This window comes from Taeniopygia guttata, chromosome 3 (assembly GCF_048771995.1).
Source record: "Taeniopygia guttata chromosome 3, bTaeGut7.mat, whole genome shotgun sequence".
NCBI lineage: Eukaryota > Metazoa > Chordata > Aves > Passeriformes > Estrildidae > Taeniopygia > Taeniopygia guttata.
Window position 1 is genome coordinate 58,416,476 of NC_133027.1, and position 24,512 is coordinate 58,440,987.

At 42.1% G+C, this 24,512-nt stretch overlaps 2 protein-coding genes and 1 long non-coding RNA gene across 5 annotated transcripts in view; 2 read left to right on the plus strand and 1 right to left on the minus strand.

The window, feature by feature from the left end:
* Positions 1 to 499: 499 nt before the first annotated feature.
* On the minus strand, positions 500 to 9,713 carry NUP43 (nucleoporin 43). The gene is made up of 8 exons (XM_030267997.4): positions 9,446 to 9,713; positions 8,944 to 9,066; positions 8,628 to 8,705; positions 7,543 to 7,720; positions 5,780 to 5,915; positions 4,749 to 4,900; positions 2,817 to 2,939; positions 500 to 1,575 (listed from the first exon to the last, which is right to left on the minus strand). Exons 1-8 carry the CDS (start codon positions 9,563 to 9,565, stop codon positions 1,361 to 1,363), a joined length of 1,125 nt encoding a protein of 374 aa, XP_030123857.1. The 5' UTR covers positions 9,566 to 9,713; the 3' UTR covers positions 500 to 1,360.
* Positions 9,714 to 9,771: 58 nt separating this feature from the next.
* Positions 9,772 to 15,030, plus strand: LOC140683711 (uncharacterized). Its single transcript, XR_012055061.1, has 2 exons — positions 9,772 to 10,237; positions 14,918 to 15,030. It is a non-coding gene; the product is annotated as an uncharacterized lncRNA (long non-coding RNA).
* A 779-nt stretch (positions 15,031 to 15,809) lies between these two features.
* The window catches only part of PCMT1 (protein-L-isoaspartate (D-aspartate) O-methyltransferase), a 35,890-nt gene continuing 27,187 nt past the window's right edge, over positions 15,810 to 24,512 (plus strand). For 2 of the 3 annotated variants that reach the window (XM_012572639.5, XM_030267999.4), the window contains exon 1: positions 15,818 to 16,091. In XM_012572639.5, the coding sequence (XP_012428093.3) occupies positions 15,833 to 16,091 (259 nt within the window). In that variant the 5' untranslated portion in view covers positions 15,818 to 15,832. Of the gene's footprint in view, positions 16,092 to 24,512 lie in introns of all 3 variants that reach the window. The other variant, XM_004174169.6, reaches the window with a different exon arrangement.

Sequence of the window (24,512 nt, forward strand, 5' to 3'; positions counted from 1 at the left end):
GGAGAAAGTCCCGCTGAGCCTCGTGTTTCAACTGATGCCCGAATGATGGACTCGTTACAGACCAACAGGAAGGAAAACCCACCGGTTAGCGCTTGGAGTGATCAATTTCATTTCCATCTTTTACGTTTCAAATAAATCGGGAAGCAAAAATTTAAGCTGCTCTAAGGAGCTCATTGGCAACTCAGTACACCTTGCCCCACACAAAGGGAGGACTACCCTGTCCCCAGGGCCCCATCCAGCTCCTGCAGCCAGACACGCACGGAATGTGCATCAGGTAAGGTGTTCCAGCTGCAGCAGACCCAGGCCCCTCGCGCCGACTTGATTTAAAGTACCACTCTAGAGTGGTTATGGTGGAAATGCCATGTAACACCTCATAACTAACCTGTTCCTGCCCAAACACAGAGGTTTCTCCATCCTTTAGGCTCAATACCCACGCTCAATCCAATTACATTCCTGCAAGCACAGCTATTTGAATTATTTTAGTAAGTCAGACAACTACTCTTGTGCAAAATTTTTAATAAAAAGAGAAAGGGCTCTCTGTAACAAAAAGCAGATACAATGCTAATAACAAAATTTAAAACTTTACAAATATTTCAATAACCCAGATGTGAATTTGTGACAAAGACTATGTCTCAAGTTTAGAAAGTCTTACTCTTACACCTGAAAACACAGCCAACACATCTGACAATTATTACTGAATTATAAACCCCATTTTTCTGTTGGGAGATTTACTGGTGTATTATCAAGTTTTAACATGTAGCATCCATGATGAAGCTGTGAATAATTCAAAATAATGTTGCTAGAATGCTCAGATTCCTATAGAACCGTTCACATTTCATAGCTTTAACAGTTTTCCTTCCAACTCATGAACCAACATTAACAGTTATGTTCCCCTATATATATAAAAACTCAGCTTAAAAAAAAACCCCATCTCTTTCAGGTGACATAAAAAGAATTTCCACAAAGCCCACAGTTTTGCTTTAGAAATGATACTTGAAAAATATCTTTACAGGGAAAAATAAAAATTCAGGGTTTACCTTTTCTTCTGTTTTTATGCGCGTGTGTATTATGGACATCACTTTGCAGCAAAGATTTTGCCCTTAATGACTACTTTCCTGCTTGTCAAAACTAAGCAGGCAGTAGGTAAGAAATGGCATGTAAGCTTGCTCAGTTACCCATCCTGGAGCATCAAGTGACAGCTGTCAGAATGGAAGTACCTCACTTCTTCCACAGCACCAGGACCAAGCTGATGCCTCTCCCACACACGCCAATAACAGACTAGCGAGTAGCGTTAAGAATGAACCTGACATTTCCCAGTAGTTCAAGCTGGTCAATACTTCAAAGGGATCCCACAGTCACTTCATGCAAAAAGGTGTCTGTTCACATAAATAGCCTCTGCGTCAGTACCATATACCAGGCATGGTCCTAGAACGTCTAAACTATTCACAGACAAAGTCTGATTTGGAATCAGGTTGGTGATTTCCATGCGGTCTTTGGTCGGATCACTGCTTAGCCAGGCACTTACTACAGACTGGTTAATGGTACTGTGGGAAAGATAGGCAGTGCTTCTTCCTCCTGAAAAAAGGAAGACAAAGTAAATTTCAATTCTGTTGATATATTCTCAGAATTTGGAGGAACACAGTAGATATGGGTCAGACATAATGAAAATACTACATTTAAGTCAGTTTTCAGAGTAGGTGAGATGTAAATTAAGGAAAAAGAAACTTTAGAAGATCAAGTACTTGAAATAATTACAAAAATTATCTACCAGCTCTACCCTCAGTTAAGACAAATATATCACAACAGCTATTAACTCATCTCACCGGACAGTGTAAGTACCTGCAAGTTTCTTTAGCCAGATACTAAAGCAAGGGTGCAAGAACACATCTGTTTATAGAGTGTCTATTTGGGGTTTTCTGCATGTGACAATAACACTTATTCCCTACTGCTCCTCCTCCCTACTTTGCAGCAAGTGATAAATCTATATTTGACTTTGAATTTTTTCCACATAACACTTTACATTCAAATTGAAGTCTCATACTGTAAGAACCATCATTCAGCGTAAGATTAGCAGGTGTTGGAAGTGATGCTGAAGGATTTATACTTCATATACTTGAAAACATGCAGAGTCCAACTTGAATTAGTAATCCTATAATTTCCATAGATAAAACCTTGAATGACAACTTTAAGGCCAAAGGCAACAGGAGACATCTAAAAGTTTCCCCACTATTGTCTAATGTGGCAAGCACTTAGCAGTCTTTGTGATTAGAATGTGAAAATAAATGCTTACATTAAAAGCCAGTATCATAACTTTAAAATCCTGCCACCATGCAAAAGGATCAAAAATGTTTCATTTATTGAAAGTTCCAATTATTACCCTGAATTGTAAATTCATGATTCTACTGTCTCATTAACCTATCAATTATTTTTGTATTCTAAGTTAGCGTAACTCCCTTGGAGACTCAATGTCAGTCAGGCTGCCTCTGTGTCTTTTCTACATACAGATGATTTTTAAGTGAATACAGTCTATCTTTGGAATCACAGATGCGCCCCTTCACACATTGGTCAGAGGGTAGAAGATTAAAAAACCCAAACCAGACCATGAAAAGCCCTGCACAACTGTTTGCCGTATAAGTAGTTTTTCTCAAGTGCTTATCCAAGAAAAGTGCTTATCTAAGTTTGCTTTCTAAGAAAAGAAAGCTGCTTTTAATTTTCTGTATTAAGATTGTGTTATTAATTGGGTCATGTGAGAACACTGACTGTAATGATGTTACCAACTGACAAATTCAGTGCAGATGGACTTCAAACATCCTTACCTTGATGAAGAAAAGATGGTTTTTCAGATACATTTGTGGAAGTATCCCAGTGCCAAAGAGATCCATCTTCAGAACACGTGAATAAATGATCAGGGTCAGAGGGATGGAAGTGAACTTCCCACACTGGAAATATCAAACAGAACCACTTCAGAAGAAGTCTCAAGTACTTCAATCAAAGTATTTGGATAGTATGATATAGACATGTATTTACAAGAACCCATGCCTCCATCAAAACCTTTCATTTTTAATTGAAAGGCCCCATCCTAAGTTATATACTGCAGTTTTCCCTCTGCTGGCAGGGGTAAAGTGGTAGAGAAGAAAAACAAAGAAAAAGATGCTATTTTGTTGCATTTTTAGTACTGTGAAAATTGTTAAAGTCTTATGTGAATTCAGGCATTTTGCATACTGTCATGTCATATTCCCTGCTGTTAAGTTTAAATCCGCACATTGCATGCATTCTTTCCCAGGACACACATTATTTTGTGTCTAAATACCACAACTGCAGAAGACAAATATTTAAGTCAGTAAAATTTAATATCAAGAAATATTTTTATTCAATTTAAATGTACCATCAAATCACAAGATTTTCAGCATAAAATTAATTGCTGTCTTGTTCACATAGTTACCAGGAAAGTAGAGCTGTTTCAGTACTGTGGAGGCACTAAATGAATGCTGAGTCTCCCCTTCTTCCTCACTTTTTCAAGTTTGTTAGTACCAGTATTCTGCTTTACTCTATCTGCACTAGCTTCCATGGCTATTTATACACCTACCCTGCAAGAGACACAGCCATTCTGATCAAATGCATCTAACAGCTCTTTAAAGAATTGCTTACTAAGTCTACTTTTAGTTTAGATAGAGTTCACTTTTAGATAAAAACAGTCTCCTATACAGAGAAGGAAGACACATTTTCCAGAGGAAAGCATGGAGCAGTAGTAAGTATCCTGGGAAGAGTATAGAAATGAAGGTTAATGATACAGAGTGAGGAAGGCCAAGAAGAAGCTGGACCTGAACCTGGCAAGGGATGAAAATAACAACAGGAAGGGCTTCTACAGGTATTCAACCAGAAAAGAAAGGTCCAAGAGGGCCCCCAATAATCAGTGCTAGAAAACTGGTAATCCACAGGGACAAGGCTGAGCTACTCAACAACTTTCTTGCATCAGTCTTCAATGGCAACCTCTCTTCCTATACCTCCCAAGTGGGTGGGCTGCAAGACAGGGTCTGGGGGAGAAAAGTCCTTCCCACTGTACAAGAAGCTCAGGTTCCACCTAAGGAACCTGAATGTACATAAATCTATGAGGTGCATTGCAGAGTCGTGAAGGAATTGGATGATGTAGTTGCCAAGCCACTCTCCATGTCTGAAAGGCTATGGGAGTCCAATGAAGTACTAGGGGACTGGAAAAAGGGAAAGATGAGCACAAGCCCATGTTTGAAAAGAAAGGATGACCCTGAGAACTATCAACCTGTCAGCCTCAGCTCTGGTCTTGGGAAAAACATGGAAGAAATCCTCCTAGAAGCTAGGCTAGAACACATGAAGGACAAGGGCATGTAGTCATAGGACAAAGGGGAATGGCTTTCAACTGACAGTAATTTTAGATTAGGTTATTAAGAAGAAATTCTTTACTGTGTGGGTTGTGAGGCACTGCATCAGGTTTTCCAGAGAAGCTGTGAATGCCTCACCCCTGGAAATGTTCAAGGCTAGGCTGGATGGGTCTCTGAGCAACCTGGTCAAGTGGAAGGTGCCCCTACCCTTGGCCGGGGAGGTTGGAAATAAATGAGCTTTAAGGTCCCTTCTAACCCAAATCATTCTATGATTCAATGAAATAGCAAGTATGTGATTGTTTTCTAACACAGTTGCAGCAACTTATTTTTACAGGAATCAGCAACTTCTCTAAAATCCCACCTTCTTCTCCCCCCTCCATTTCAGATACTTACTTTCTGCTTCATGAGCATTTAGCAGGGACACTGGCATAGTACCCTGCCTGATGTCCCATATACTCAGCATTCCATCCTGGCCCCCTGTGGCCACAATATGCTGTTGATTGGGATGCCTATCCACACAGTGCAGTGGAACTCTGTCACCTGCCCTGCAAAGATGAAAAAACAAAACAACCAAATAACCCAAACACGATTTTTTTGTTTAGCTTCTATTTTCGTCTTCTTAATCCCTAATTTGGCATCAGGAGCATTGACAAGTGAGGTACCAGTATTGACAGGACCTTCAGTTCCTGTAACATCTGACCAACCCAGGCTGAAGGCACATGACATCTACTGGAAATCAGAAGTATGGCAATAACATGAAGCTACAAACGGGTTTCGTGCCCTATGGAACATCTGCACAGCATCTGACAGCTTTATAGGAGAGACAAGCCTTTAAGGCAAATAATACGCTACATATACCTATAATATTATTCTGATGCATGATATATTTATAGTTTTAGTATACACTAAGAGTTAAAAAGGGAGACCAGGTACTAACAAAATCAGGTACCTAAACCACCATCTAGGCACAGTAATGGGGATTATTACACAGAGAACACAATTGAAATTTAGCCCATTTTCTTTTCTCACAGTACCTTGTAAGGCACAAAGTTACCATTCAAATACATTCCAAATGCCAGAAACCTTACATTAGGCCTGTGGAGAAAAGCATATATAAACAGGTAAAGAGTTTGGGATCGAGGATTGAACGTTTTTTTCTCAAAAAAGTGCACAGGTATAATAGTCCTTCAAAAGTTAAAACATAAAACAGACCTGCTAAGCACAATGCTGAGTCACACAGTGGTTCAGCCATCAAGCAGTCTGCCTTTTGCTTATTTAAGTACCAAAGGAGTTAAAATCCTTAAAAAAAAATCAGTAATTTACCATCCCATTGTTAGGAAGCTATTAGGAAAGATTTGAATCAGATTATATGAAGTAGCACATACTTTTCAGTAAATAAGTAAAACAAATTACTTAGGTCTTACAGAGAAAATATTTGAGATGGCTCATTTCTTTGCTGTCTGAGGTCCCATATTTTTAACTGTCCAATTGAGTTTACTGTCAAGATCTCAGTTGTGCGAAGGAAAGTCACTGCATGGAGTGTACTGCTGTCTGCGTTGTCTGCAAGAGATGAGGAGAGCATACAGGTAAAGCTGTGGAATGGTAGTCTCCATTTAATTGCAACAAAGTAACTCTTAATAGAGAACAGAACACAGTTGCTTAAACACGTGCATAACATATCTCTGCAGTTTCAGGGCCAGAGACCCTCTAGCATCTGCAAATACCTTGTGAAAAAGGAGCCCTTCCTTGCTTACTATATGAAACACTACTGAGACAAATCTGTAAGATGTATTAAATTAGCTCTGGTGATTACAAAACTACTCGTTGATTTGTAAGATTCCTTTTTGTAGTTCCTAGAAGAGGAACTGATTCAACCAAGTTTATGGTTCTCAAAAGTTTTCTTCACATGGCCAGCACCTACTGACAGGAAGTAGCTATGGAGCTTTTCATAATGGAGTTCTAAACACAAGGGACAGTAACTCTGGCTCACAGCATTAAGCAGTTTTATACAGAAGCAGTTAATTCACCAACTTTTAGACCTTTTCTGAACTGCCAGTGTGGTATCAAGTTAAACACAAATTATGCTATGCTTGTTAATAACTAAATAGCAAGGCCCCTTTTTTTCAGATCTTTTTATCCAGTGCCTCTTTTTGTCACAGTAATTTACAATGTCAAGCAATTCACAGCTTTGAGCTGAAACTTTTGAGGCCTTCTGAAAAAGTGACACAAGAAAAGTGACTTTTCTTGTATTTTATTTCTGTTACTATATATAAACTTTTCATCTTGATTATGATGGGGTAACTTTGTCAAGTCTACTTTCACCTCAAGTATTTTAAAATTCTTTGTGTAAGCCCATATGGAAAACATAGGCAAATTATTATCTTTCTGCATAAAATGGAAATATTTTCTGATACTGAGAAAAAAAATTACAATGATGCCTGGTTACAGATATTTGAATGACTCTTCTGCCTACTGTTTAAATGAAAGCAGAGGGGAAGAAAAAACTCACTAAAACATCATTAAAAAGAAATGTTGGATTACTTAATACTGAGGTTCTAGAGGATTTAAAGTTTTATGACAGACTAACACTGAGTGGTTTAGCAATGATACATCTTTATTGCTCCAAAAGATTTTTACATAATCTCTAACTTTATAGATTTTTTTCCTACCTTAACTGACTACAAACCTATGCACTTTGTACTGTACTCTTAAACAAACAATAACAAAACAGTAACGCTAAACACTAAACAATAAGAAAAATTCCAAGGTATTCCTTTGCAACTATTGAATGAGGTACAAGAGTTCTATCTTCAAGTTAAGGATTCAGCTGAGTGCCTGGGAAATGTCAAAGTGTCACTGAAGTGGGAACCAGCAAAACAGATTGCTTACACCACAGAACTCCATTCTGAAGATCCTGAGAGCATCTTCCAAGACGTTCTCTCTCTTACCTCTCCAACTTTTACTGTAAAACCATGAATTTTAAAATACCTAGATGAATATAAAAATACATCTGAAATATGCTTCAAGTATTTGAATTCTGGAGGGATACAGGAATAATCTGGAACAAACATGTTTAACCTGGAATACTGAAATCAATATTCAACTAATTTTTTATTTTATTATAATAAACTCAAAACCAAACCCCCTCCATACTAGACTAATTTAAAAACCCTGGTATTTCACACACCTATAGTTCTTACTGCATCTTTTTGGTCAGCCCTGAAGAGATTTATTCTACCATCTTCTCCAACAGTGACAATTTCTGGGTTGTTGCAGACAACTCCTGTACAGGCTGCTCCACCACAAGCTGTGTCTTGATCCACATGATAATGGGCTTTCTCCCACCGGTGGTCAGCAGATAATGTCTAAGTATTAACCAGACATGAAATTATGGTCTTAAATAATGAACCCAATAAAACAAATCTTCCAGAATACTCATATAACCAGAAACAAGCCCCAGGAAAGCCACAGTATTTCATGGGAATGAGAGCCTCCTATACAAATACAAATCAAGAGATCCAAATTTTCACCTTAAACACGCAAGCCTTTTATGAAATGTTAATTATTTCTTCTCTGAACCACTGTGTTCACATGATCTAGCAATTATAAATAACACTATGGACTGTAAAATGTCTTTCACTAGGCTGATGTCTTCAATATTTCCCAGGACAGGGGAAAAGAACTGATGCCCTTAGAAAATAAAAGGTCAGATTCAGATCTTGACTGCAAGGAAGTTAGTTTATTTTAGGTACCACACCAAATTATTAACTGACATTCACCTTTACTGTGTCATTTGAACATATATAAAAAGGTAATTATGCATTTATTTTCAGTGATTTATAACCAAAGCAAAAGGCTACAGAGTTTACATATCTTTCTTCACATGACACTCATAAGAATTCATTCATAATTTTTTAGAATTGAAAAAGAAGTCATTTATTTCAAGAATTCAAAAACTCTGATAAGGCAGGTAGAAGTCCATTAATACCTACTACCCCAAAACCCTCTAATGTCTCAAAGGATGCTTTCAATGAATGGGCTGTTTGGTTACAGATACAGATAAGGAGATACCCCAGTCTGTCTCACTCTGGAATCTAGTTTATGTAGCATATGTGTAAAACATTATTTTGTTTCATCATATGTGTCAAGTCAAAGCTTTTTTAACACACTTTTAAAAGAAATTCATTTTGGTAGCCAGATGATTTTTATGCTAAGATCAAAGTAACCTGTATTACAGAGAATAGTATCTTAAAGCCAGTGCATGTCACATACCTGGTTATTTTGATGATGATGGAATACAGTTACAGTTCCTGTTGATGAGGCAACCACAATTCTCTCTTGATCCAAAAACTAGAGAGAGAAAACAATAATACTATTAGCCAATGTTAGTACCAAGGTGATAATTATTGGTAGGTGGAGGGGAAAAAACCAAACCCACAAAAAACACAGCAATATTGACTGGCATTGTCCTTTTTCTTCGTAAGAATTTTTTGGCCAATCTCAGCATTTTGACAGTTCACTCTCACTCAACTTCTCCTAAGTGACAAGCCCTTAAAAAATACGGATCTACTCAACACAGGTATTTTACCTGCATATCCATAACATCACCGTTGTGCTGGATGTCACACAGCAAATGAGGTTCTCCATGATATTCACCGTTGAGGCCCGCATTTCCAAGGTCGCCAGCAGACCAAATGGAGATCCTGTTGTCCTGAACGGAAACGATACCACATGTACTCGAAAACGCTTTTGAAAGTACCGAGCAATAATCCTCAGCCAGGGAAAGCAATAGGCTGCGGGCTGCGCGCCGCTCCTGAGGAAGCCGCCGCCGGCCGGAGGGAAACGCTTGCCCCGGGGGATAACGCTGCCGGGGCGGCCCCAAAGCTCCCTTCTCCCTTGGGGACGCGAGCACGGCACGGTCAAGCGGAGCGCGGGACTGCCGAGCCAGGCGGTGCTCCCGGCCGGCTCCGGCCCCGCTCCCGCACCAGGCGGCGGAGGGCAAGGGACCGAGGTGGCGTGGGGTGCCGCCGCCACCCGCCCGCGCCCGGCGGGGAGCTGGCGCCGCGCCCTCGGGCCCGCCCGGGCGGTACCTCGTTGTCCCAGGAGCCGGTGGCGAAGAGGTCGGGGGGCTGGAGCGCGGCGGCGGGCAGGGGCCGCCAGCGCGTCCGGCTGATCTTCTGCGACACGAACTTGGCGCTCACGTCCTCCATGGCCGCGCCCGCCCCGCGCCCGCTCCCGCCCGCCCCGCGCCACGCGCGCTGATTGGCTGCGGCGCGACGGCGAGCGCGGAGGGACAGGCGGGGGCGCGCTCGGGCCGTGCCGGGAGCGGCGCTGGGGCAGCCCCGGGCGCTCTGTCGGAGGCGGTGGGCGCCCGCTGCCCGCGGTGACCGGGCTGGGGCGGCGCTGCGCTCTACCTGACCCTCAGCAGCTGCGCCGGCGCGCATCGGCTCCGTGTCGGTAGTAGGTCGGGTTCGGAGAGGAGGAAACAGAGGATGACGCGACCGTGCCGCTGTGTTACCTGTGTGCTCGGCTGGGCCGCGTCCGCCGGAGCGTTGTGTCCGTATGTCACCTGTGCCTTACATGCACCGACTCCTGTTTTCTCAACATGAGCCAAGTACACAACGACTAAGTATTTGTGGTTTAAGATCTGCTTTTAAGTATGTCCTGCTTTCAGCTGGGGCAGAGGTAATTTTCTTCCGAGTGGCAGGCAGAGCGCTATGTATCCGATTTAATGTGAGAATAATGGTGACATCACGCTGATGTGTTACTTGCTGCTGAGTGGCGCTTACCGCAAACCAAGAATTTTTCAGCACTCGCTCTGCCGGTGAGCACTTGGACGACAAGCCAGGAGGGAGCATGGCCAGGACAGCTGACCCACACTGGTGAGAGGGATATTCCATACCACAGAATATCACACACACTGATTAAACTGGGGAACATTGGCCAGGAAGGACCAATTACTGCCTAGGGACAGTCTGTTTATCTTTTTTAATTTGAATTGTTAGAGTTATTAAGAGATAAGTTATTATTATCTCAACCCATGATTTTTACATTGGTTTTATTCCAGTTGTCCTCCCCATTCCCCCTGGGGTGGGCTGGGGTGGTTTGTGGGGCTTATGTGACCAAATATTTGCCTGGTGCTTGCTGGCTGGGGTTAAACCATGATACTGTACTTCTGAGTGACACTGTCATTGCTCTGATAGATTCCTACCTGTACAGAAATAAACAGAATATTTTTTTTGTCCTAGATGGTATGTTAATCAAAGAGGAGCACACATGTACTTCCTTTCTAGTATTTCACTTGAGAACTAAACAACTATGCAATAAAACGTTCAGAGGTTAGTTGTAAAATTAAAGGCTGACACAATTGTGTAGTCGGTTGTCATTTCAGAGGATGAGACTATTGATCCAGTCACTGCAGTCCAGTAAGGGACTTTCTCACACAGATTTTTACAGCTTTGTTTTCTGCTGCATTTTTTTCCAAGGCTGATGCTGCCCGGTCTCAGAGGTTCTGTCAGATGGACATAACAGTGGCTTAGACAAATTTTCCACTGTGTTATTGCAGTTTTCCTGCTAAAGGCATCTGTCAGATTTCTTCTATACAGCACTTTTGAGTTCCTCATTAAGTCTGCTATACTGTTTTGTAATCCCTGAGGTGTGATACTAAACCACTGATATTTTATGTGCTTCATGCATCTTTTGAACCTCATTTAATTTTTTCTTCCATAATTACATTCAGCAGAATCCAACTCTGAACATATTCCAAAAGCTGGATGCTCTAGGAGTTTACCATACTGCAAACATACCTTAAAAAATAATTGTTGCACATGGCAGTAGCATTGCTGTTCTACAGTAGCAAATGCTTTTGGCACCCTTATTAAGCTGCTCACAGCGGTTCTGCAAGTCACTCTTGACTCCAAGGGTATTATCAGCTAATTCTTATAACATGAAAAATATCAATAGGCAGCCTCAGAATATAGCTACAGACCAGACAACTAAAAACTGAAGTCTTATTAGGCAAATATTTTTGTTAGTTTGTGATTTCTCTGTGTGTTATCTTGTGCTTTTGGATGATTTCTTTCTTTGCTCAGGATTGCTTGTTCAGAAGCATTTGGGAAGTATTAAGGGACGTTAGTTGGACATACAGGCTTATTTTCACTTAGGGGAAAAGAAGAGTCACAGTTTTTCTTCCCTGTCCTACATTTTTTAAAGAAAATGTTGGCAGCATTTTATGTGATGGAAGTGAGAGCTCTGACAGATTTAGGGCTGCTTTGTAAACCTTTAAATACTCTGCGCTTGATCCCTCTAAAAGATGTGTACTGTGTTAGTATATAATTTCAGTGTAATGGCAGATTTAAATAAACATATAAAAGGTGCAAATAAGCACCAAGAGAAAATACGCCTCGTCTAGTATTTCTGTAGTTTTCGACAAAGATGTTAAGTCTAGATTAAGCTGACTCTAAGCCTTCGGTCCAAGCATGCCAGCTAAGACAACAAGGTGCATCTCTGGATTACTCTTAAATATGGCTAAAGCTGGGAATGTGAGTGAAAGGGAAGAAAACCGAAAGCATGCCTGTCTCAGAGAACGTAGGGGGCCTGAGGACAAAGGCACTTACTAGATCAGTGATTGTACTAGGGCAGGATAAAGCTAATTCTGAACTGGATTTGCTTATAATCTGCTTTTCTCCAATCATCATTGAACAATATTTAAAGAAAGTTATTTGGAGATGCCAAAACAATGTCTACAGCTGGTAAGAGTTCCTGGAGCTGTGCCCAGTTTATTCTCTTGAAGGTGTACAGTTACAGTGCAGTGTACTGCAGAGCAGATGTAACAGCAGAGGGCCCAGCCCTGAGTGCAGTCATAAGCCTTGCCCGTGGCTGGGGCTCCCATCTGGGCTGGGATACCCTGCTCTTGGCCTGAGCTGTGTGGTAGGAGGGCCTGTGCTCAGCCATGTTGCCCAAACTTGGTGGCTAGCTTGACTTGGGGCCTGACTTGTCACTTCACTTGATGGCAAAACCACTTCTGTCCCCAGCTCTGCTCTGCTTGCTTTGCTTAGATGCTGTGGGATGGTGTATCATCTGGAAGGCTGACCTTCCTTCATGAAGGGGTACCAGTTCTGCTGCTCCTTAATGGGGAAAGTCACTGATGTTACTGAGTCCTCCTCACCTCATCTCTGAGTGCAGAGCTGGTAAAACATGGATGTGGAGTTCAAAATAATGTAAACTTCTGAAATGGTAATACAAAAGGAAGGTACACATCAAACTGGCTTGAGCTTAAAGGAAAAGAAATGAGATGAAGGAGAGTGATTAAGTTAAAAAACAGAATGGAGTCAAGAAGAGGAGGGAGTGTAGGTGTAAAAGCCAATTAGCGTAGGGTTTGGGACATAACTGCGGAAATGTACAGTAGGAACATTTCACAAGGAAATTTCTGCTTGTGGTATGCAGAAGCAGATGGGAGCAGACAGTGATGAGCAATTTTTCAAATTCTTTCTAAATTCAAAGAATTTAAAAAAATCTAATGGGCTTATGAGGTGGGAGGAAAGGAATCAAACAGAAATAGTAGTTTGGAGGGGTTTATATATAAATGTATGGAAGTACAGCTAGAGAGGATTGGGATGTGGGTGAATGTGCAGCAAAGGAAGATGAGATGATGTGCTTACACTTAGTGGGATCTTCATGTCAGAACAATCATATGGTGGCATTCTGGCTGCTGCCATTCCTGTGCCTTTTCTCTAAGAGGACTGTCCATGCATCAGCTTCCTGGAGAGTCTAGGGAAATGGCTCTGCATGTGGAAAATGGAGGTGCCTGCAGTTGACAGTGAGCATCCAGGGACCAAGGTGCTCACACGGATTTAGACAAGTGAGTTGGAGTAGGATGCAGAAATCCTGAGTATCAGAGCAAATTGATAGGTTTCACATTAATGGTGATGGCCAGAAAACATTTTTTTAATTATTTCTGCTCATATTTTACACTAGTAAAGAATGTCTATGTTGCCTTTAGTTTAGTCTCATTGAATGTGCTCCTAATAGGTTTTTTAAATGTACACATGGCCTGGGATTGTGGAACTGAAAGAGTTAGGGATACCTTCACTTGTTTACGCATAAATGGGTGCATCCTGCCACTATTGGTGCATGTTAGTTTCCCAGGACACTTTGAAGCAACTTGGCTTGTCTTAGAGCTCCTGGAAGCCTGCCAAGCCAAGTGCTGTTTCCTTCACACATGCCTGATATCCATCCAAGACACCCCAGATATTGTTAAGGAAGGCCCACACTTAGTTTCATTCTCTGAATGTCAAGAACATGGCAAATAGATACACTCAGTCAGAAAGCAACCAGGCAGGACTGCAAACTCCTACGAGAGAAATGCAGGCTTGCTCTCAGTGCTCTGTGACAAGCTAAGCCTAATTCAAGCTGGTCCTGGTAAGCAGCATCAGCTTGTATGTAAATGGTTTCTGTTGTGGTTTTGGTCTCCCAAGGGGTAAGTATCCCTGGAATGCTTTTAAACATGGGCCAGCTATTTTCTTGGCAGCAACCTCTCTATGTGAGAGCAATGCAGTTTGCTTGCATCTGACAATAGAAAATGTCTTTTGCATTTAAAACAATTAAGTATTTCTATGCTGTACTTTTACAATGTCTGTCTGTTCTCTGTACTTGCTGCCCTTTGAGAATTCCTCTAACTCCATGGCATCTTTCCTACTCTCTCAGCCCACTGGGTGTATCAGGGAGATCTTTTATATTCTGGGACAGGCTGGGAGCCTCACTCGGACTGCAGTTGCCAGATCACGCTTAGGAGAAGTTAGATGGAGAGCACAGAATGAAGCAGTAGATCTATCTCCAAGATTAAAAGAACCAGATGGGAAGTCTATGGATGGGATCTGGTATATGCATTGAGCAGCTGTCAGATTTCTCCTGGACTGACTGCAAAGTAGAGAAGCAGATTCCCACCTTCACCTCTTCACATGAACCAGCAATGATTGCATGAAATAGATGTGTTGTGTGGAGCTGGGGCAAAATAAACACTCATAGTCAAGATGGGCTCTCTCACAGAAGATACAATCTGTGTAATCTCCCATGGTGGTATTTTAGGCTGTGTCCTTGTATCAGAAATACTTGAAATATCTGCTAGATGACACCTTATTTTCCCCAATGTTTATACAATATACTATTGTTAGGGCCAACCTATGCATAGTTATGTACCACTGTTCTCATGTTTTAAAAGCCAGGAACTGAAAACCCTGCTGTCTGGTACCATGTGGATGAAATACCTGTGCCAGTGCGCCTGGTTAAGAAAGGAAGTGCTGCAAAACTATTCCCAGGTGTGTGGAGCCCATTTGCAGGGACCAGAAGGCAGCACAAATGCAGAAGTCACAGCACTGACAGTGGGTTCCTAAAATTGCAAAGATGATATATGCTTTCCCTTTCAACAGTAGAAATGTGTATAAATAACAGGTGGCAAATGAATATTGGCAGCAAAATTAATCATAAAGGCTCCCTTCAGAGGAGGGAGAAATACTATAGGACTGTAGGAAATTAATTATATGTTTTCCCTCGTTATGTTACAGCTGCAGGAGGATCTGAAGGTGCTACTTTTCCCTTAAGATTGCTACTTCATCATAGGCCTAATGCTGGGACAGAATAAGGGCCCATCGGCATTTAATAAATTCTGAGCTATTGTCCTGGATACCTATTAAAAGGAATTTTAATTGTAACTTTTTTCTGCGCCATCGGTATTGCACCGTAGATGCTGCTGTGAAACATCGGTACTTTCGCGGCCTTTAGCCAGTGTACGGCTATGCCAGCTCTCCGTATCCTTCCCGCCCGCTCCCACTCCCGCCTTGATTCCCGGGCGCAGGTCGCTCCCGCGCTGCCCCGTCCCCACCGTGGGCACACACGGACCACGCAGCTCCCGCGCCACCTGACCAATGGCAGCCGCCGACACGTAGTCCTAGCCCGCGCGGGCTGGCCGCGGCCAATAGGCGCGCCCCATGCAAAACACCGCGCCGGGAGACGCCGCTAATTGGTTCCGTCGCAAGGGCGGCGGGTCGCGCGCTGGGTCGGAGCCCGGAGCTGGCGGCGCAGCCACCGTGCTGGGGTTCGCCCGCCCCGACTCCGCCTTCTGCGGTACCCGGCGGGTACCGACTGTGTCACGGGAGTGGCTAAGGCCGGGGCAGGGGTGAAGTGCGTGCGCGCCGAGGTGCCGCTTCGCTATCTCATTAATTAACAGAGCTCCTAAGTTCACATACCCGCGTCCCCAGACCCGTTCCGCCCCGCCGCCGTTTCTGAGGCGAGGGCAGGACTGGGGTCTCGCCGCCAGCGCGCGATCCGGGGCAACAAAACGCGCCGGCCGGGAGCAGCCGCTGTACATCTCCGCCCCGGCGCGCGAGGATCTCCCCACGCGCGCCCCTGGGTGCGGTGGGCGCGCATGCGCGGGGGGGCACCGCGCCGGCCGGCGGAGCGGCGGCGGCGGCGGCCGGGGCATGTCGGGCGCGCGGGGCGGTGGGCGCGTGGCCCCTCCCCTCGGCGAGCGCGCGGCAGCCGCAGCGGCGGCGGCCGCGGGAGGAGGCGGTGAGGAGGCGGCGCCTGTGTCGGCGCTGGAGGTTGTGTCCTTCCTGGGGAAGCTGCTGTGCGCAGTCGCGGCGCTGAAGGCGGCTCTGTACCTGCTCCGCAGAGTGTGCCTAGCGATGGCCTGGAAGTCGGGCGGCGCCAGCCACTCCGAGCTCATCCACAACCTCCGCAGTGAGTCCCGGGGCGGGGGCGCGGGCGGGGCCCCCGGGCTGCGGGGCGGCCGTCACCGGCCGCCCGGTGACCGTTAGCGACCGCGCGCTCCCGCGGCGCCCGCCCGACCCGCCGCTAACTGTCACACGGAGCGACACCGGCGCCCGGGCGCGTGTGCCCGTATTGTCCGTCCGTTCGTGTCTGTGTGCGTGTCTCTGTGTCCGACCGGGGGCGTGTCCGTGCGTGCCCGGGTGCTCGGGCGGGGGATGTGTGTCCGGGCGGCGGCCGGTGTCGCAGGGCGGGCCGGGCTGTTGTTGCGGGAGGCAGTGCGGCGGGCGGGGTGGCGCCGATGGCGGTCCCGGAGGGGAAGCGCCGTGCGGCGGCCGTGGCTGTTCCCTGCTCGCCGCGTCCCCCCCTCTCCGGCCCCGTTCCCGCCGCCTCGTTCCCGTCTGCCTTGTGCGAGCTGAGGCGGGGCCGCGGCGGCAGTGCCGGAGGGCCCGTGACTCCCGCACGCCCCGGGATCGGCGTTCGTCCGGCCGGCGGGACTGGTGGTGTCGGCGGGCGCCCTCCGGTCCTTTCAGGCCCGGGCTGAACAACGCAGCGGGAGCCGCCTGGGTTTGGGAATCGCGCCGAGAGGCCGCGGCTGTTTGTGTTGGGTGAAAGGGGCGTGTGGCAGCAGTCCCTCCTCCCCCCTTCCCGGTGGGGTCCCGAGTGGCTCCGCTCGAAAGGGTGGGCTGGCACCGCGGAGGTGTCGGGCTGCGCACTCGGGTTGTGACAGCCGAGCTTTGCGGTGGCTGCCCGGCACTGGGCGCTCCCTTGTGCTCGCCGAGGGTTTGTGCTGTCCCCGTGCTGAACGTGGAAGGTGTTGGGCGGGCGCTTCTTCGCCGATGTACTTCAGTACATCCTGAAGTCTGCAGGTCCTGAGAGGACGGAGAGACAACACCTTATGTATTCGGAGCTTCCACTTTTCATATTATAATAGAATTAAGCTCTCTTAAATATACTTACAGTGTCTCTCGTCTCTGCTTCTGGCCTTTTCCCTTCCTCTTCTCAAGTCTGTGTCCTAGATGTAATCGGATGTAGATCTGGAGCCTGTACTATGACAGTTGTCTCCTATTTTAGTGATACTACACCACAGATAAGTTCATCTGTGTTGCCTCCTCATTATTCTGGTGTCATAGGAGAATCACTCTTGTTGTTTTCTCCTTTTCTCTGCTTATGTTAGATCATCTGATCCTGTGGTCTTTCTCAGTATTTTCTTTTGAAAACTGTCGCATCCAACAGAATAATACATGCTGAAGTGACTTTCAGCTTCCCTGTAAAAGCTACTAATTATTGTAGAGTTTCGTTGTAAAAATTCTGTTTAATAAATTGATAATAACTTCTCTAGTTACAAGTGTTGCAATACATTTGTTTTGTTTTATTTTGCAACTGAAAGGGCTAGAAATACTGTTTTAGTGAAATACTGTTGTCTTACACAGCAGGGAAAAACTTTCTGGTGTAAAAACCAATATTAAACTCCAAAATACATCCAAAAAGCAATTATTACCAGAATAGTCTAGGACGCTCAGAACCTGAAGGCAAAACCAGTTTCTTTGTTGCAGAAGACAATGACAGTTTTTCAACACATGGAAACTGTTTAGGGCGTTTCAAATAATGATGACAAAGCTAAAAACCATTGTAGTTAGTATCCAGCAATAGTTGTATAGGAAGAAGAAAGTAAAACAGAAGTGCTCAATATTGTAATCTCAAAGCATGCATTGATGGTAATTTCCCCCTCTCTGTTTTGCATATGCATGCCGAAATGTTTTGAGGGGTGTAAAACAGGGAAATAGTGGATTGGCAGTAAAATATTGTGGAAGCAAAGAGGCCTTTGATCTTGCAGGAAGATTGTGTTATCAACTTCAGTGGGACTCTGTTCATGGTGTAGGGCTTTATCAGTGCAGAGCAGCTGCTGAATTAAGACCATAACTTTCAAGTAAGAGTTCCTCAGGTAGGATGATACCTTGTTGCTAAAGTTGGGAACAGATTTAGAAGAAAGTACTGTTTAATGTTTTACAATTCTCCCAGATACGTTTTAACAAACTTAAAAATTATTGGTTAAAGAAAGACTAAAATGTTCCAGAGAATTCTTTTGGAGTAGTAGGTCCATCAATGTATTTTCTCCTCTCTAAAAACAGCTACATAGCATTTACAGCATTTTATGCTAAAAGTGAGAATGCAAATTGGATGAGGTTAATTTGATGTTGTCTGGTGTTTGTCTTGTGTGTAGCTTAGTAAATACGTGTGTAATATAGTGTATATTTTGCATAATTTAAAGAAAATAAGGCAGGTTGTAGTGACACAGTATGTTCTCTTCTGCAGCAGATCTTGGTGGCAAGTTCTTGCCCTTGCCCTTATGCCACAATTCTTCTCTTGACTGTTCTTGTAGAATTGCCTGTGAGGGAGGCAGTGCTATAAGACTGGGTCACTTTCTCATGACTTGTGAAACATCAGGATTTAAACTCCTCAATGTCTATAAGCTGTTGTACTATTATGGTTAGAGAAGCAGTAAACTTGGTTGTGGATAAATGAGGGCTGGGGAGAATGGGAACATATTAAAGTGGTTTTGCTTTCAAATAAAACCATCATTAGCATATTCCTGTATGCTACATGTTCTTTTCCTTTAAAAAAGCTATAAAGATTATTCTTAATTATAAACTGTTATTGACAGTTATTAGTGCTTCTGTTTTGTGGCAGTAAAATTCTCCATTTTGTGTCATTTGCTTTACTGCTTATTTCACTGTTGCCTTAACTGTAGAACTAACTTTTCTGTAATGTAACAGTCATTGTGATAGGGTAGTGACAAGTGATTCTGAGTATGTACAATGCAGATTTAGGCAGTTATTCTTTATAAGCTTTATCTTTGCTGTCCTGTCTTAAAAGGGACAAACTAATAAGGAGGGCCTTGGAACTTTGCAGGTTTTTCAGCACATGTTTAGGGACAAGTGACTGAAGAATGTTGCAGTATATTGTTTTGATTTTTAACTTCTTGTTGCATTTTAAACATCTTTTTGCGCTGTTAATTTGAGGCATCATAGATGCACAATTTGATATATGCAAAATAGACTTCCTTAAAACATGCTCTTCACAACAAAAATGCTGTCCTTGAATGTACTGTTGCTATGAGGTGTTCAGCTGCTTTGTTTCAGTGATTCTTGAAAGTACTTCTCAATTTTTAAAAATGCCTTTTTTTAATCTGAATGATTCTTTGTTCATTAAAGCCTTAAAACAAACATTTTTCACTTTCATGGAATAATTATTTAAATCTTTGCTTCTTCCTAACTGGAAATAGTTGAACATGTGCCTTCAAACTTGAGTAAACTTCTCCCAAAAATATACTTAAAGTAAGATCTTTTAGTAGGCAACATTTCTAGGGAGCTTTCTAAATGCAGGTTACAGTGGGGTTAGAAATCATGCTAAATACAGGAAATAATTACCTGTGTTTAAATAAATAATTCTGATGGGAGATTTTTTAAAATTATGAATCTGTCATGTAGAGGTACTAAGGAAGGAGGAAAAGAATTGGTGAGTTATTTACTGTTGTCTTGCTTGGTTAAAAGTATTTTGATTCTAAATCTGTAACTTTTTTTCCCTCTCTCTATCTTCAGCTATCTTCTGATAGGTTACTATAAGATCATTTCATCTTCTTTCATACTTGGGCTTTTGCCAAGTCCTACTACTTTACATGCCAACATCTTAGAAATTAGCTTTTTTCCCACCTGAAGGACAGAAAAATTGGTTCCCTGTCCAATTCACAAGCAAAGTTTATTAAGTGTCCTTATTGCGCCTTTTTCCTCTAGTCAATGTCATGCTGCCGTAGGACAAACTTGCTTTGCTTACTTCTCTGATCATGTTATGTCAATGGTGTTTACATCAGGTATACCTGCTCCTAAATCCACATTTCCCAATGAAAGTGAAGGTGAGTTAACTTGGCTGTGGCAGAAGTTATTAACCAACTGTGGATTTGTTTCTTGCTGCATTCTTTTACCTTCCTCTCCTGATAAACTTGTGTTGGGAAAGTTAGCAACTGTAATTTACAAGATTCCACAGAATTTTGCACCTTACATAAGATCAGAGTCTTAATTTTTCAATGTGAATGATACTTGAAATCACTATATATTCAAATAGTATCATGGTCTGAGAATTCTATTTTTAAATATGCTAAAGGTATTTCTCCAAGTGTTTTAATTATTTAAATGTTAAATAATTAAAAATGGCATCTTAGCATGCTTCGTCATGATGAAGGCTTATCTGCAATGAATCTGCACTTTTGGTGCAAGTTTCTGGTTGCTGTGGTCAAAACTCTTTAAGAACTGCCACGAATGGGAAGGCATTGCATATAGTAAGCCTAAGCTAGGTTCAGCAAGTAATAAATATTGGTTTTGTTTTGTTTATTTTCCTCTGTCATATATTTTCCCTTGGTTTATCCAAATCTCTTCTACATCTGTCTAATTTTGCTTAAGGAAGAGTAATGTCACTTGGATGAACATGAAGAAGGGAAATAATAATGGAAAATTAGACCAAATTTAATGACTCCCCTGTACAAGCACTTATGCTGCCTGTTGTGTGCATTCAGTGACCACCTTTTCCTTCATCATGATTGTATTGAGGCTTCAGTGACTAAGCATTGTAACTTATGACCAGGTAGTGAAAGGGTTAGAAAGTGAGCTATTTTTTTTTCAATTAAAAATTAAAATTAACACATCCACTGACATGTTAATTTAAGAATGTCAAAAATTTCTTAAATTTAGTTCATGTCTCAGGTGGCAGCCTTGAAATCTGTGATGCTATTTTTTGGAGCACTGAGATTTAAATAAAAAATTTTATTGCCAGTAATTTGAATAATCGCCTAAAGGAGTTGCTGTGAAACTTTTTTATTTTTAAGTAAGATTTAAGTATTTGCTAATGGTTTGCCCGTATCATGAAATGTTTTGAAGAATTTCTATACCCTTGATCTTTTAAGAGGCAGGCCTTCAAGTAAATCAAGGCAACTAGATATCCCAAATAATAGGAAATGATAACAGAAAGAAAAATCCCAACCTGAATTTAATAACATTTATTACATTTTATTGGTGTGTAAATTAAGATTGTGTTCTTAACTGGTTCTTTGTTGTTGGCGTGCTTTCTTCCCTTAATGTTAGACAGGGTGTCAATGTAATGTTGAAAACATATCCATACTTTCCCAGAAACTCCCAAAATTCAGTGTGTCAAAATCCAAGTCCTTGATCATTCAAGAAGAAAAGAGGGCATTTTTTGCTGCTTATTTACATCGCAAATCTTTATAACTCCTAATAAATAATTTTAATTTAAAGTATTTTGTTATTTTGCTTGATTGAAGATATATTTTTATTTTTGTATGTGAATATAATGCCATGTTTTTTTTTTTTTCTGGTGGTCAGAAGCTGCCTAGTAATCCATAGCAAAATGGAAATGATAATGCAAATGTGTCCAAAACAAGTCATTACTGCTGCATGTAGGCATTTTAAAAAGAGGGAATCTTCTATGGTTTAGCTTCAGTACAACTCTAAGCTTTTCTTTTAATGCTAATGTTTCTATCATCCTGATGTAGTATCAGGAGATCACTAAGAGCTACTGGAAAGCCTAGAAAGAAATGTATAATGTTCATATTCTTTTGAGTGATTCTTTATGTGAATGTTGTCCCTTAATGCCTCAAAGTCATGTTCTTTAATGCTACGTAACACTTTAAGTAAATAATTGTATTAATTTTTTTATTAGGTTAATTTTATTAATGTTCTGATTTTTAATTTAAATTACCAACATTTGGTAAAAACTGAGTTAATTCTTTTAAAGCTTGAGATCAGTAAACTGCGCACTTTTGGACTGGCTGACTTGTGAGTTACATTTAATACTTCAGAACCTGAATACTTCAATAGTGGACTTGAGGACAAAATAGTTTTAAATGCTTGCACTGTTGAAATGCAGCTTCAGAAATTTTTCCTAATTTATGCTAATAGGGCATTTCTTTGTCATTTTGTCCCAAGAGTTATATTTTGTCAGAGTTATATTTTGCTGATTTTCTGATCTTTCTCCACTTTCGTGTAGTACTAGTACCTTAATGAAACCATCTTCATAATGACAAACTCTTCATGTGGTCTAGCTGCTGGTCTTAACAGCATTGGCTTTTCTGAAGACTGCAGAGTGGTTGCATGGAATCTGCTCAGTACGGTGTGAGAGGTACACCATCTGCCTTCTTTACAGATTTACTAAAGCTGTAAGCAGTTTTACCACAAACCTTACTGTGAAGAGAGTTCACCTTCTAACTGTCTGATCCAGCTAACTTTATCTTAACCTTTGCAACATTTTTTCATTATTACTGATGGTTGCTGTCAGTTTTATTGAGCTCTTTAGTTTTGACTTTCCATGTGATGTCTAAGTGAAGTTCAGCCTTCTCAAATGTTGAGGGATTGAGGACTGCTCAGATGTTAAAGTCTCCCTCATCTGCCCATGGGTGTTAAAAGTTAATTGGAAAATGAGGTTCTATGGTTTTGCATGCTGAAACCAACCCTAAAGTTACTTTTTTCTTTCATGTAGTCCTCAAAGTTTCTTCATTCAGCTGCTGATACTTTCAGCATCCATGAAATGATGCTGAAACTTTCAGATCCATGAAAATGAATAGAAAACTCTTACCTGTTACACCAAAATGGATGGGTTGGTTTTGAAGGTGATCCTTATTAAATAGGGAGGGAATACTACCTTAAAATAAAAGTGAAATGTTGACAGGTAACTTTGTATTTAATTGAAGCTTGAGGCTGTATACTACTAGTTTGTCTTGAGCCTAGCTTATGATTACCATGTTTTACCTCTGCAGGTTTTGAGTAGAATTGAAATGGTAATTGAATATTTATTATTATTACTACTATTCTTACTCCTGTCTTTAAAAAATTTCTGTCACTTTAGAATTTTCATGGGACTTGATAGTTGTGTTTCATTGCTGGGCTATAAGATTAACTCTGATGGACTTTTGTTTTCCTCAGTCTTTCTGTCATTGTGTTTCTGAACAATAGACACTCAAGGGATTCCTTCCAGTGAGCTGTGTGCAACCTCCTTTGGATAATGTTTGGATATTGTGAATCCAAATCACAGTGAAAATAGATGGACATCTGAACCTTTGAGGCAGATAGCTCTTAAATTATCAGCAAAGCATAAGAAATTTGCATGTATGAGTGGTACAATAAACACTTGTATACAAACACCTACTTTCAATTTATTTAGCACAAAGAGCTTTGTATGGTTTGGGTCAGTGTCTGTTACTGGATTTTAGGGTGCTGATACATCACTTCTTGTTCTAAGTGTTTTCTTTGTGTTCATGCTTTACAGTGAAATCTCCTATGCTCATTACTAAATAAAATTCTATTAATTGAACCACATTCTTTCCTATTTTTTTTCTTCCTCTGCTCAAACAAAAGGACCCTGACTTTAAAAATGTCAGGTGGTCAGGTGCTTAAAACAAGCAATATTCACATTGCTTGCAAATCAGGATGTGGTTCTGTTCTAGCCCATTCTCCTCTGGAAAGCTGCTAGCTGGTTTTCATGGGTCAGGTGGAGACTGTCATTTGACGCTGTCCTGCACTATATCCATCTCTTTAAAAGTGAGAGGCATGGATTAGATAGATGGACCATTTGATAGATAAGGCTGGGTGGTAGGACTCAAAAGAGTTGTGGTCAAAAGCTCTATGTTCAGTTGTAGACAAGTGGTGTTCCTCAGGGGTTGGTACTTGGACTGGTGTTGTTTAACATCTTTGTCATTGACATTGACAGTGGGATCAAGTGTGCTCTCTGCAAGTTTGTGGAGAGCAAACTGTCCTGCATCAAAAGTGTTGTGGCCAGCAGGGCAAGGGAGGCAATTCTACTCCTCTGCTCTGCACTGGTGAGACCCTGCATCTGACTGCATCTAGCTCTGGGGCTACATCTAGCTCTGGGGCCCCCAGCATAAGAAGGAACTAGTTGACCTTGAAGGATTCTTCTAACCCAAACCATTCTATGATTTGTCACATCAGTAATTTCCATCTACATGAATGAATCTTTTGTTACATAAAGCTGTATGTGCTTTGCATCATGCCTTAAGATCTCTGTATGATTTCAAAATATCACTGTTTCGCTGAAAATATGACTTCCTAAATGAAGTATTCTGCAGTGGTTATGGAGAAAGTAATCTAAGAAGCTGAACTATGTGAATGCTGAAGTAGTTGCACTACTTGTGGATGTTGAAGTAGTAAATGGTTTTGGGATCTGCAAGAGGATTTTTAAAATACATAAAGTCAGCCACAGGAGGAGTTTGAGTAGGTGTTATGGTTTGTATAGTAAGCTTGTGTGCTGAATCATGTGGCAGTGACACATCCTCTTTTCTGATCTGGAAGCCTGTGTTGGTGTAAATGTTGA